This window comes from Danio aesculapii, chromosome 20 (genome assembly GCF_903798145.1).
Source record: "Danio aesculapii chromosome 20, fDanAes4.1, whole genome shotgun sequence".
In the NCBI taxonomy this organism is placed as follows: Eukaryota; Metazoa; Chordata; class Actinopteri; order Cypriniformes; family Danionidae; genus Danio; species Danio aesculapii.
Genome location: NC_079454.1, coordinates 18,623,598 through 18,639,265, shown reverse-complemented (window position 1 = coordinate 18,639,265; position 15,668 = coordinate 18,623,598). Strand labels below are relative to the sequence as shown.

Below are 15,668 nucleotides of genomic sequence, written 5' to 3'. Positions count from 1 at the left end.
TATTCTCAAGTGACTACATTACCCAGAACACACCGCTCCTCACCTGCTCATAACATTACTCACAACATGGCACCTGCTGGCGGGGGTGTTGTGCTGGCGGCTCTGTCGCTGCTGTACTTATGCGGAGCTATTTTGTCCAGCGAGTATTTCTCCACCCTGACCTTCTTCAACAGTGAGCTCCACAAGCACGGCTGCAGCTCTCCGGCCGAATGGGAGGAATATGCGGCGGACTGCGGTGAGCTTCTGCCACGTCCTGAACTGTCGGATGGGTTTCAGATTCGCTCTCTTCCGCTTATATCGTGACACGAAATCATAATATGCTGAGAAAAACTAACTAGAACACACCGCACAAACTCACATTATCCGCGTACAAGCTGACATTATGATGTACTCATGTTATATGTGCTGAAACCCATAGTGTGTGCAGTACATGCTTGGAGAAAGTAAGCTAATTTTGGCAAAGTCTTGGATTTTCTACTACCATATAAACTTAATAATATCAATAATAGAATTGTACGTCTCAAAACGTAAGTTTCAAAGGGCATTACACTTCTAAGATACAGAAATAAAACGATATTGCGTAAAGGTAAAAGTGTAACCAGTCAAAACCAAACATTAATTGCAATTAATCGTGACCAAAAATAAAAGTTTGTTTCGACGTTAATTTAAGCGTAAACTGTGTATATTTTATTACGTATAGCCTATATAAATACGCACACGCAAGCATATATTTAAAAAAACAAATCAACAACTTTATTTAGATTAGGCATGGGACGATAACCGTCTTCAAGGTATACCGCGGTTTAGAAAAGTCAAAGTTTTAAAACCTCCAATATTTTCTGCTATACAGTTCCTTAGGTATGTGTAAAAAAAATTATTTACTTTATAAAATATACACACATATTTTGAATGTGATTAATTGCGATTAGTCTTTGCTCAGCACTATAAAATGTATGACAACACACATTAACCTGCATTGGGCGTCAGTTCAAAATTGGTTTTAAATATGTAGCTTGTTTTTTTACACAGACATTTAAAAAAGAATATATTTTAGAGCAGTAATTACAATACCGTTATACCGTAAAACTGATATTTTTATCCAAGGTTATCATATCGTCAGAATCGTATTATTATGATATTTACTTACGATATTATTCTCAGTAAAATCAGTATCGATATTTATTGACCGAACACCGTTGTCAATATTGATAAAAAAAGATTCGTATGAAGGCTATAGTTTTATTAAAATGGGGCTACTTAGCTCACGCCTTGGAAGCAATGCCAATGCTTAGGGTGTAAGTTTGTCATTGCCAATGAAGGCGTGCATTTTCCTGCTGCACCTACTGTAGTTGAAAACATCTTAACTTTTCCTAATGCCGCGAGCACACTGCGATTCATCAAATTTCATTCATCAAGTAGAACAAACCAATCTGCATCATGCTTTGTATGGAATATACACATTTCACAAATTGTAGACGAATTACCTTTGATGAACACGGCGCACCCAAACACTGCAGTGCTTTTTACATTTCTCTATAAACTTGCATTGGAGCTGCAGCAATGATTTTCGTTTGTCTTCCTCTGAGAAAACGGTTGAGGGTCACCTAGTTAAGAGAGATGCTAGGGAGCGTAAATGGTTAAGGAATCCATGCACTCACGCTTGACACTTCAGGTCAGAATAACAACACATGCAAAAATGAGTGCCGTATAGCAGCAGTGAAGAGATTGTAAATAAATAAAAAAAACCTCTAAGGATGTCACAGAGTGGCTTTTCGGTTTATTTTCTTGTGCATCCCAGCCATTAGCACCCCATCTAAAATATTTTTTGGCACAGGCGGGTAATGTAGTCATCCAACTTCACCATTTGTAATGTTCAGCATGTACTGGAGTTATGATGGTTGGTTCTTTTACTTGAAAGCTGATTTATCATAATTTATTTTGTTTACAGAGTTTGAGGTTTACTGTATCATTATTATTCACACCTTACAGATTTTTGATCTACCTTAAAATTTTCTTTGATTGTTCAGTATTTACGCTTTACCATTGCACACACTTTGTAACATTTGATTTATCAAGTTTAAGAGCCTCTTTAACACTTATGTTTATTTATTATGTTTATTATTCTTAAGAGATCCGATATTTTGTTTAAAATTTTTATTTTTGAAACTATTTGCCTTGGTAATTTTGGTAAATTAAAATAAAGTGGTTAAATTATATATATATATATATATATATATATATATATATATATATATATATATATATATATATATATATATATATATATATATATATATATATATATATAAAGCCTAATATTATATTCATAAGTAGTAATTTAATAGTAATACAATTACATTTTTTTTTGTTTAATATGGGTTGTATACTATTATTCTATTGTATTACATAGACAGACATAGCCGTTTGAGTTTGTGTACTATAGTAAAAAACACTTTCAAGTGCATTTTTTTGTTTCCATGTAATAAACAAATAAACTGCCACTTTTCTAATTAAATGGCATACATACAAATATATATTTTTAAACTTACAGGCTAATTCACATATTTCACGATCAGAATGATAATAAATATGAAGTATTTTTGTAATACCAGACAACACTTGATGTTTTTATCTCTGTCAGTGACTCGGTGACCATTAAAATGAGTACATTCTCTAAGTGCTTCTGTCACTGTGTTTAATCGTTTCTGTGCAGGTAGAGTTAATGCCACACGAACTGTAAAGTGTTTAATATTAGTAGTTCATTTTGAAAAAAGAAATAGCGAAATGTTTGTTAAGATTTTAACATTTTTTCGCTGGAGGAAACAACTTAGCTGATGAGGTGAACACAGAGAAAACCAGAATGCTCCTTCATGACATTGGGATACAGGTGATACAAGATTATCTATATCAAAGAATTGCAAATAAGCAGATATTATAACAATTTATCGATAAACACACCTCGTTCTCTCACCGTCCACAGCTGTGGTTTGCTGATCAAATGAAAAAGCAAAAGAAGGAGAGGAGCCGAATTCTGCCCCCATTTTCATATCAAATTTAAAGGGGACTGAGGCGATAATTTAGTGTACAGTTCATGAGCTAATCGCTGAGTAGAAATATAGGGGGGGCTACGGCCCCCCTTAACTAGGCCTAACATCAGTGATCTTCACTGCCTAATAGATAACGTAGACTAACCATGCTCCATACACTCTTTGCTATTCAGCACACTCAAACGACCGCCGTCATTGAGAGCCACATAAGCATGTTTGTTTGATCTTTCTCTGGGAGAATACTTAGTGCACGATCCCAATTTTGATTGATGTATTTTGCACAAAAGAGGGGAAAAGAACCGCCTCTGCATGTGTACGGATGATGATGGGTGTTAACGGTGTTCCGTACAGGATTAAAATAGTGTTCCGTAGGGCGCATAACTTCAATTCACCAGCAAAAATGGACATTGTTTTAAGTCTTATTAAAAACCAACATCAGAATATACTATTATTGTGTTTAACTTATAGATTGTTATATTTAATAACTTTTTATGAAAGTTTGAAAGTTTAAAATAATGAATGCCACAAAAACTGAGTAAATAAGACATAAATAAGTTATACAATATTAGTGTAAAGCAGGAAAACAAATCCAAAGTTGTTTCAATTGAATATTACAAAATGAGTAAATAAGGTGTAAACGAAGGAATAAATGTAGTACTATAATAAGTATAATATCGCAATCAAAAATTTAATCATATTTAACACCCTTTTATAACATCTACTGTAAATCAAAGTAAGGATTTTTTTTGTATTAAAAATAATAATGATTTGTCCTAAAATATTTTTTATATACATTATATGTTAATTATAATAATAACAATAGTAATACACAATATGGTAATGTATAAATTGTTATAATGATATATTGTTAATTGTTTATAATAATAATATACTATTACTAGTAACAATAAAACTATATAATTAACAATAACATTAATTAACTGCAAAGTTTAAAGTTCCAAAATCAAGAAATCAAAATTAATAAATCATCTATATATTTTATTATATACAATAAAGTTTCTGCAGTTAAAAGGAAGGGTAAACGATTTCCTGCTTCATGAGTTGTTGTAGAAAAGTTGTGCATTTAAAAATGTTTCTTCTTTCACTTAAAATAACCAAATTGTATACACTACCTGACAAAAGTCATGTCGCCCATTCAAGTTTTAATAAACTTAATTTCTTGTTGATCATTTGGTATCAGAAGTGGCTTATATGAAAGGCAAACGCCTCTAGATTACCCTTATTTTACCAAAATAAAATATGATCATGCCTTGATTTTTTAAAATTATTTAATTATGAACGTATGAAATGAAATAACTTTACAATCATTTTATTTTCAGATCATGTTTATTTTATTACAGCATGATAATTTAAAATATTAAAACATTAAATTCATGCAAATTAACGTTTATCTTACTCTTAATCTGTAAGTTAACTTGACTGACCTTTTATGAATATAAACATCATCACTGCACAAAGATTATCCAAACAGCGATTGCAGCCTGTCTCTCGGGCTCGCTCTCTGGCGGAGGGTTGCACCATAGTCATCACCCACAACTGACATTTAAATATCCCTTTTCCAAGCGTTTACTTAACAAATGATAATTTATTTAACAATTTGTGATAATATAATATTCATTTTAGACTGTAGCACTGTGCGATACACAAATTAAATGCATATTGTCATTGCTCAAAATGTCTCCCCTCTCAAGCAACACTCGCCCCTTTAGCTTGCCCACTGTATTTTCAAAAGCATTAGGTGGATGGAGCAAACTTTCTGAAATTTCTCAGAAACGTGGTTGGAGGGTCTCTGCTCGGGGGTGAAAGAGTGAGGAACAGATTACATAGATATAAAGTTTGTCTACAACCCGTAATTTATTTAGAGTTTGGCGTTAAAATGTAATCTGGACGGAACATGGTTTGTCTACTCTACGTTATATGATATAAAGTGGGTCTCAGGCCGGACAAGAAGCACTGCATTAAATTCCATTTCCCCCCACCATGTCTTTAAAATATGACAGTTTATTTTACCCCAGTATTTTCAATGAGGTTTCTATGCTTGCCTGCGGATTCTGACGCATCTCTTTTTACCCTTGAACAATAAATGAATGCTGAAGTCTGTTTAACTAAATGTATTTGAATTACATTACAACATCAATGCTGTAAAAGGAACCTTATGAAATTGAAAATAGTTACATTAAGCTTTCACCAGAAATTTATCATTGGCTGAAAAACACTGTGCATATACCCTATTGTATATGAATTTAATTATCTATCCAACAAAATAGCTTTATATGGTATTGTTTCTGCGCAGTAGGTAGTGCTGTCGCCTCACAGCAAGAAGGTCGCTGATTCGAGCCTCAGCTGGGTCAGTTGGCGTTTCTGTGTGGAGTTTGCATGTTCTCACTGTGTTCACGTGGGTTTCCTCCAGGTGCTCCGGTTTCCCCCACAGTCCAAAGACATGCGGTACAGGTGAATTGGTTAGGCTAAATTGTCCGTATGTATGTGTTTCCCTTTGATGGGTTGCAGCTGGAAGGGCATCCACTGCATAAAACATATGCTGGATAAGTTGGCGGTTCATTCCGCTGTGGCGACCCCAGATTAATAAAGGGACTAAGCGGAAAAGAAAATGAATGAATGAATGGTATTGTTTCTATCACACACATACACACATATTTTGAATGTGATTAATTGCGATTAATCTTTGTTTAGCACTATAAAATGTATGAAAACACACATGAACCTGCATTGGGCGTCAGTTCAAAATTGTTTTTTAAAGATGTAGCTTGTCATTACATGGTAACATCATACACGGTGTTGTATGTAGTCAGTAATATAAATCAGTGAAGCAGTATGTAAATAATAAAGTGGACGTTGTACTGTATATGGTGTTAAAGTTTCAACACAATAGGAAGGAACTGTGATATTAGGTCAAAAACTGCTGTTACCGTGGTGATTTGGGATTGTGTTTCAGGTTGTGTTTTGATCCAAAAGAGACATGAAATACAATCCTAGTAATTCATTGTTAAAAGAAGAACTGGTCAGTAGAGCTAATTTTTATATGTAATAAGAGGTTCACTTAATGAGAGGTTAATTTTTGATTCTGTCAAGTTTGTCAGTGCAGAGGAATTTTCGGGAATATTTTACAAGCAAAAGCACTAAAATAATAATAATAAAAAGAAAAAAATATTATAAATTTGTTGATGCATTAATAGTTATAATAATAATAATAATGTAATTAAAAAAGAAAAAATTTATTAGTATTTTAAGATGAAGTCACATTAGGGTTTCTACGTGGTCTTAAAGTCTTAAATCCCAAAATCTAAATTTTAGGCCATTAGAAGTGTAAAATTAACTGAAATATTGTGTTGTAGGTCTTAAATCTTTTTTTTAAAACAAGTCTTAATTTGAGGACACTGACCTGGACAGATTGTTGTGCATAGATTTAGTTTATTATAGTTTTTATAACTTTTAAAACATTTGTTCATTTTTTTTTTAAAGAAAGTTTACGTTGGAAAAAAGGTTTATGGATACAAGTAGAGCTTGCTTTTTTTACACAATATTTTGTAACGAAATATCTAAAATAAATATATTTTTATTATTAATTTATTATTGCATTATTAAATGTATTAAATTATAATATTTTTTTGAGAGGGCAAATAAAAGTCTTTTCCATATGGGCCATTTGATAAATTCCTTAGCCCTTAGCCTTTTATGAGCCTAAAACTTCATTCATAATGGTCTTAAATTTAGCGTGAAACTGCAGAAACCCTGGTATAAAAGAAAAAAAAAAAAAACAATAAAATAAAAAAAATTATAAAATAATGAATGCCACAAAAACTATGATTACATAAGGCAAAAATTAAAAAGTTATACAATATTGGTGTAAAACAGGAAAACTAATCCGAAGTTGTTTCAAATTAATACTACAAAAATGAGTAAATAAATGTATAAACGAAGGAATAAATGCAGGACTATAATGAGTAGAATATCTTAATCAAAAAATTATATTTTGCACATATTTAACACCCTTTTAACATCTAAAGTAATTAATATTTGTATAATAATAATAATAATAATAATAATAATACAAAAATAATAACACAAGTGATTTGTCCAAGTTTTATGAACAACAAATAATAACTTAAATTCTAGTTGGTAATTTGGTATCAGAAGTGGCTTAAATGAAAGGCAAAGGCCTCTAGATTTTTAATTATTTAATTAGGACAGTAAGGTCTGACTTTACTTACACAAAAGTCTTGTCACTTAACAGAAATAAAGTACAGTATAGAATACAAAGTCATGGTGCAGTGGAAAAAGAATTAATATTATGTATGACTCCCGTGAGCTTGGAGGACTGCATCCATGCATCTCTGCAATGACTCGAATATCTTATTAATAAAGTCATCTGTAATGGCAAAGAAAGCGTTCTTGCAGGACTCCCAGAGTTCATCAAGATTTATTGGATTCATCTTCAATGTCCCCTCCATCTAACCCCAGACATGCTCAATAATGTTCATGGCTGGAGACTGGGCTTTCCAATCCTGGAGCCCCTTGACCTTCTTTGCTTTCAGGAACTTTGATGTGGAGGCTGAAGTATGAGAAGGAAATGGAAACATGGAAAGTTTGTTGTGTTGCAATCTAAAAAGTGAAAATCTAGACTACGTTTAATAGGGATTCAACTTCCACTTTTTTATGTTCTCGATTTTGCATTATAACAATAATGTCTTGATTCTATGTTTGGTCTCCAATTGATTTTGGTTATTATTATCGAAAAAAGCCATTCAGAAACCAGTGGTCTACACAAAAGATGAAGTGAATTGTTTTGAAAACCAGTCAAAGTGGTGTGGTTGGTGATCTTGTGTGTCCCATTGGTCCCTCAGAATCCTCAATCCTGCAGCTGGAGGATCCGGACTGTGAAGAGGGAAGCAGCCCGCCCTGTGAGTCTGTCTTCTCACTCAACGCGGAGAAAATTCTTGTGAGTTGCTTTTGCATTATTATTGCACATCGTTAAAGGAATAGTTCAGTTCTAGAAGAAAATGCTATCATTGTGTATTTGCTTTCATGTTGTTTTAAACTGGTTTGTTTTACTTTCTTTGGTGTAACACAGCAGTGAGTTTTTTATCATACTATATGTATTATTATTATAGGTTATACATGCATACATATATATATATATATATATATATATATTAGGGGTGGGCTATATGACCTAAAATTAATATCACGGTATTTTTCATCTTTTGAACGGTGACGGTATAATATCATGGTATTACTTTCAATAGCAAAATAATATACATCTCAAGGAAGAACTGACAAAAGAAAGTCTCACTTCTATCACTCTTTAAAGTTTTGGTTTGGGTCATTGTAAATGCTCAGTCTCGTTATGAGCTGATCTTCATTTCTCTGTGTTGGTGGAATAAAGCAGGCGAGTCAGCCGCACCAATTTATGAGCAGACAGAGCAGGATTCTCATGATGACCACCAGCGCAATTCCGCTCTTTGTTATGAGCTGTAGTTTCAGTGTAAACTTAGTAAAGGTGAGTTTCTTTGGCGATGATGTGTACAGTGTTAGATTTCATATTTAGCGGACATTTGCGCTGAACACGCGGTGAATGCAACGCATCGAGATTCGGGCACCTTCTCCGAAAACACTCGATTGATCTCAGCTGGCGGATCAACATTTACCTCATGTCATGATCGCTGTCATCTGTGCCATTATTATTATTATTATAACTTTAGGTGAGGTTTGCAAACCTGCACTTTTCACTCTTCAGCCGTTTGCATTTCCTGCAGTAACAAAAGCTCCCTGTTATCTGACAACGGGAAGAGTTGAGTGACTGACAGCTAATATGAACCAGCAGCAGGGTAGAGCGATTCAGCAAGTTTTTAGAGAAAATCAAATCAGATTGCACTACAACCGTTATGTTCAGACACACAAATACTTTTTATATACTTTTTTTTAATAAACTTTTTCTCTTTTAGCTAAGTTAGGATTATCAAATTCGTTTCTGTTATGCTTAATTGCAGAATAATGAGAGAGAGATTTTTTGACAAATTGTTATAACTTTTCTTGAAAGTCAAAAGTTTCTATACAGTAGGATTATTATGCCTCTGAAAAAGCTCAGATTATGGTGTCAAGGTTTTGGAAGTTTCTGATTGGCAACATTTGAGTTAATGCTGCAGCATCATGTTGTGGGGCTGTTTTGCTGCGGGAGGGACTGGTCCACTTCACAACATAGATGGCATCATGAAGAAAGAACATTATGTAAAAATACTGAAGCAACATCTCGAGACATCAGCCAGGAAATTAAAACTTGGCCACAAATGGGTCTTTCAAACGGATCATGACAGTGGCCATCACAAAGCCCTGATCTCAATCCTATAGAAAATTTGTGGGCAAAGTTGAAAAAGCTTGTGTGAGCAAGGCAGCCTACAAATCTGACTCAGTTACACCAGTTCAGTAGGAATGGGCCAAAACTCCTGCAAACTATTGTGAGAAGCTTGTGGAAGGATACCCAAAACATTTGACCAAAGTTATACAGTTTAAAAGCAAACCTAAACAATACCAAGGAAATATATGTAAACTTTTGACTGTCTTAATTAAATTTATAAAAAAATTATCTAAAAAAATATTCTCTCATTATTCTGGCATTTAGCAAATGTAAATCATTTAAGTAATCCTAACGGGCCTAAAATAGTAAACGTTTAGTATGATTTAACATCAGACATTTTTTAAAAAATGGTTATGTTCCTTTTTTAGAGTGTATGAAAACTTCTGGTTTCAACTGTATATGTATGTATTTTTAATTATTTTTTAATAATTTTTAGTTATTTATATATTTTGGTTATTTAAGTTTAGTTAAGCAACTTGTTTTATTTTACTTTTTAAATGTCTATTTGTATTTTTGTTTGTTTTAGTTTAAGTACGTTCATTTAACTCAGCATGTTTTTTTATTTTGAGATTTTCTGTGTTCATTTTAGTTGTATTTTTAAGTACATTAAGTAAGTACATTTAAGTAAGAACATTAAGTTAACTAAATAAAGTGTTTTGGCAATTTATTTATTCCAGCAAATTGTTAGAATAGTTATTTTTATAACTATACTGTATCATTACACCATAATAGCTATAGGTAATAATAATCTTGCTGGGTTCTGGCGCAGTTAATCTTTACAATCTTTACAATGGAAAAAAAAACACATTTTAAAGTTTGATCTTATGCATTTTTGTTTTGTTTCATGTGTTTTCCATATTGTGTTCCCACTAGTGCTGTGAATCGTTAAAAAAAAATTAACTAATTAATCATACTTATTTTGAAAATTAATCGCGATTAATCACATTTAAAAGACTAAACCTTGTACTTTTGGCTATTCAAATGTAAAATTAATGTAAACTCAAGACAAAAACTACTTAAATTCAAAATATAATTGTTTATTAGAATTTTTGTTTAACTTGTAACACAGATGTAAACAACACACCCACAATAAACCATCAAGATCCTAGCTTGACAGCCATATTTTATACATAAATAAAAACAGGCATGTAAGTGCCATTTGAATTTCAAAACAATCAATGCCAATAAAGAAAAAAGTTATTTCCATGTTGGATTCTAAGTGGACTACAAAATAATGCCAAAATGCAGGCATTGCAGATATGGAAAATGGAAAATTATAATAACAATAAAGTATTGAATACAAACAATTGTACTCATTGTAAAGTTGTATTGCTGTGAGTTGAGAACATTAATTATAATGTAGAAACAATTTTGCTTAGTCCTCCTTTACATTCAGCCAGTAGCTAAGACAGTCCAGTCTGTTGACATTATCAGGGGACAATGTGGACCTTTACTTTTGAATGATGTGAGCTGAGAGTGCAATGCAATCTCACGGCAATTCGTAACTTTTTGATTTAGTGGATGCGGACAACGACGTTTAGGCAGGTTTGTGCACACACACACACACACACACACACACACACACACACACACACACATAATGCGCGCAGGACAGCGCACCCGGAGGGACTCCCTTCAGATTCAACAGGCATGATCGCGTTCATCAAATTTGCTTAAGCTAAGCGTTCTAAAGTATGGCTATATTTCACAAGGATTCTGACATAACAACGCGAAGCAGACACTTTACAAAACTTGCGTGTAAGGGGGAGACAGGTCAAACTCACTGAAACATGGGAGGGCGCATGCTGAAAGGCAGAGGAATGCGCTGTCTTTAACAGCTCGCGACTTCATCTGGCACTTTCTGAGTACATTCACACGGACACCAATACTCCGATTTTAATATGATTAAGATAATACTTTTATTAAGAGTCTACCATGTGAGCAGCAATTTTTGATTACCTTACCCACCAAGTCACGAAATGCGGAGGTTTTTTTTCCGTTCTCCATGCGGTATCAAACTCCATTAAAACAAATGTTGAAAGTTAAAAATTAAACACCCGAAATTAGATGAATCGCTGGATAGCCTGGTAATGCGACATTAATTGTTTTATACTGAAACTTGCCTTCAAAAAGTGTTTTCTTGGTCTTATCCATATTTCTTTGCATGTTGAACACACGTCGACCACAACAGGAAATAAAAAAACTGCAACTGCGTTAATTGTGTAATTTTTTTTTTTACACGTTAAATATTTAAAATTAATCACATGCATTAACGCACTAATTTTGACAGCTGTAGTTCCCACTTATTTTAAATGCACAAAAAGAGCCACCATTTCATCAATGTAATTTGTAAGTTTGTGTTTTTAGCCATGCAGGTTTGAAATGACACTACATGAGGGTAGTTAAATGATGACAGAAAATGTGTGTATTTTTAGCTGAACTATATCCTTAAACACCTGCTCTTTAGATCCCAAAACACTGTAAACACACACACTGAGATAAGTAGTTTTGACCCAAAACCAAACACTTCCTATCTAGCACAAACATTGTTTATCCTCCTCGTCCTCTGTACTTACAAATCTCTTTGCATTGTTTTTTTCTCACCACCGTTTGGTTGGATTGATTGCAAGAGGTTGACAGACTTCCTGACATGTTTTGCTTTCTTTCCCTCTTTCTTTCACCACAGAATCAGGCAAAGTTGTTTGTCGAACAGCGGCGGTTTCCTTTCGCTGTGGACAACCAAAATACCAACGAAGAGCTTGGTGGGTGTCAGCTGTGTTTATCTGTGTTTTGTTTTGTTTGCACTTGTCTGTGTGTAATGTAAGGGCATACTCACACTATGCTATCCGAACCGTGCCCAGGCACGTTTCCCGATTCGTTTGAGAAGTGTGAGTGAGTGCTCTGGCTCAGGCGCTTGCCCGGTTGGAAGAGGTGAGCCAGAGCACAGTTCGCTTTGGCACAGTACGCTTGTAGTGTGAGAGGGGATGGGTGACAATCGCGCTTTGGCACGGTTCAAGGCAACTGTACCTAATGTGAGTGCGCCCTAAGTCTCTTAACACTCTTTTGTTCATATTTCAGCCATAGGTTATGTTCTTATTGGAAACGGACTGTATGATGAAGCCATCAAGCACTTCTCCTTACTGTTGCAGGTCAGTTTCATTCATTCAGTTTTCATTCTTGTTTTTGTTTTTTTATTTTATTTTATTTTTTTACATTAAATAGGGACCTATTATGCTCCTTTTTACAAGATGTAAAATAAGTCTCAGATGTCACTAGAGTGTTTATGTGAAGTTTCAGCTCAAAATACCCCACAAATAATGTTTTATAACTCTTTGAATCTGACCCTTTTAGGCTTTGATCCAAATTGTGTTGTTTTGGTGACTAGCTTTATATTCAAATGGATTCAAATAGATATTTTGAAAAAAGAGTGGAAAAAGCAAGTTCAACACTCTAATGGTGGACATCTGCTTCTCACTCAGGGCTGTTTATGCTAATGAGCGAGAGATCATCGCTAATGGGCGGGGATTTCCCCCTCTGATGACGTGTACAAAGGGATATTGTCAAAGTATATCTACAGACTGTTTTTATCAAGTGTGATTATAAAAACAGAATTAATTCACTTTTAAGATTAGAGGCTGGTTATATTAACACACTTTTGCCACACAATGGTGTTTAAACCCCTAATAAAACTGATTTTTGCATAATAGGTCTCCTTTAATGTCTTCAACTGTTTTTGCATCTTAATATAATAATCTAATGCAAAAATGAAAAGAATAATAAGTCATGACAACATATGTTATTTATGCTACCTTAAAGCAACACTCCACTTTTTTTTAAAAAGTCCCCTGAAACATAAAAATATAAAGTTAAATCTCACATTTCTTTAAAAAATAATAATAATTAATTAAAGGGACCCTCAAATTATTTTTCAGATAGGCTCATTTTAGAACTTAACTACAGTTAAACAGTTGAAATGTACAATTTTTTAATCCATTTAGGTGTTCCTTGTGTCTGACGGGAACACTTTTAGCTTAGCTTAAATCGTCAAATTGGATTAGAACATTAGCATGAAATAATCAGGAATCTTGGTTGCCATTCTATGGCTGTAGCAGGCACAATTATTTCTCACAAATGTCTTCATGGTTACCAGATTATAAGGCGCTGCTTGATATCATTGCTCCTGCCGCAGCAGCAAAGTTTCTTTATTATTATGCCAGATTGAGAGTATAGTTCCTAGCCTTATCAACCTAATAAATAGCAACTTTTCATTTTCCGTCTGTCTTCATACATGATCTAACTACAGAAGAATCAAGCTTTAAACAGGAAAATTAACAAACCTCTGGTCATTTTTGGACGAGATGTTAATGGTCTAATCCAATTCAATGATTAATGCTAAGCTCAAATCAAAAAAGGTGTTTCTTTATATTGTTTTTAAGTAATAACATAAAAATATTATAGGAATTTATAGTAAATTCAGTGTTTTTGAACCACGCTATAGTAAAGTGTATTATATTGTATAAATTATATGTTGTTCACAACACTTTGTTAATGAATGCTAAAACACACTATAATATTAACTATAGTGAACTGAAAAACTGGGGTAAATATTGTAGTATACTTTAGTTTTTAAATACAGTAAACTGTGGTAAAACTTAGTACATTATTGGGTAATTTGTTTATATTTCTATACTTGCATTACCATAGCAACTATAGAATTACCACAACATATTAATTCAAGTACTTTACTATTTTACGGTTCAAAATTACATAATAGTATTTACTATAAATTACTATAGTATTTTTTACCGTTGTTGAATGACTTGTGAAGTTAATTTGGTTCAAATTATAGATTGCACTTTTTTATGCGTTATATAATCTAAGTAGTTATGACGTTCCTTTTTAAACCTGCTTTTCTTAAATGCTAAATCTAATCAGATGATTAACAATTTGAGGTGTTTTCAGACACGTTTCATTATTCAGATTTTACATTGAATTTCCTGTAATGCAATAATAATATTGTAATAATAATAAAAATAATAGTAATAGTATAATAATAATAATAATAATAATAGTGTGTACTTATAAGCACTGTTTTCTGTCACCTTAGGGAGATCCTGAACTGGTCAGTGCCATCTATGGACGTGGAATAGCATACGGCAAAAAGAGTCTGCAGGTATGTCATTTGTTTTAAAATAACACTCAAAACTGTGGAATAATGAATTGTTTTTTAATAAACTTGGTTATTTCAGCAACAGCTGTTTTTAAAATTTATAAAAGGATCACAATATTCTCATTTATTACACCATAAAATACCCCTAGAATCAGAAGCTCAATATTGACCATATTTGAAATGGTCATGACTATTAATGACCCTCTATTAATGTGGATGTTTTATACACATGGAGTGAAATGAGATTATGTTGTAAGATATGGAGGAAGATCAAACATATTTCATTGTTACATAAACATTATTATGTAAGCAGGTCTTGGAAACCCATTTAATAAAGAATTCTCAAATTACAGATACGATGTGATTTGCATACTTAAACACGGCAGTCTACATGTGTTTGTTGAAACATACACAGCAAAATTCACAGTAAAGTTGTTAAATTGATACAGGATACCATTAAACAGACCTTATGCCTCTTTGTGGTCGAGCTGAATAAATGTTTAATGCAGCCTGATCTCACGAGGAAACGTAACTATTTTATGTTTTGTCAGTTTAGTGGCTAATTCGTACAAATTCATACGAGTTTAATTGTACGAAAATGCACAATTTTAAAAAAGAAGCGTGACACCCAACACCACCCCAAAACCCAACCCTCATTTGGGTATAAGCAAATCGTACTAAATTGTACGAATGAGATCGTACAAATCAGCCACTAAATCAAAAAGTTACGAATTGCAGTGAGATTGTGTTGGTTTAATTTGTATATCCTGCATCTTGTGTCCTGACGCGCATGTGAGGAGATGTCTAGTGGAGTCATTCCATAGCAAAGCATAAAAAACAATCTACTGGGGCAGGCTTTTTGCTATTTCCTTTTTTAAAATACTTAGTAAGTTAACGGAGCCTAGTCCATGAATATAAATGATCCCATGTACAAAATTTCAGTCTGTGTTTTGGCTGAGGATCACTTGATGACATAGAATGTTAACTGAAGTACATTCAAATGTGTGAGGCTTTGCTAATGGATCTCTCCAGAGCAACGCAACAGTCTGTTTTGTTT

At 33.3% G+C, this 15,668-nt stretch overlaps 1 protein-coding gene across 1 annotated transcript in view; it reads left to right on the top strand.

Annotated features, from left to right (window-relative positions):
• The first annotated feature begins 54 nt into the window (after positions 1-54).
• Positions 55-15,668, top strand: part of ttc13 (tetratricopeptide repeat domain 13) — a 51,834-nt gene continuing 36,220 nt past the window's right edge. Inside the window, 5 exon segments of the mRNA XM_056481486.1 lie at positions 55-235; positions 7,931-8,025; positions 12,128-12,203; positions 12,520-12,590; positions 14,549-14,614. Of these exon segments, the coding sequence (XP_056337461.1) occupies positions 67-235; positions 7,931-8,025; positions 12,128-12,203; positions 12,520-12,590; positions 14,549-14,614 (477 nt within the window). The 5' untranslated portion in view covers positions 55-66.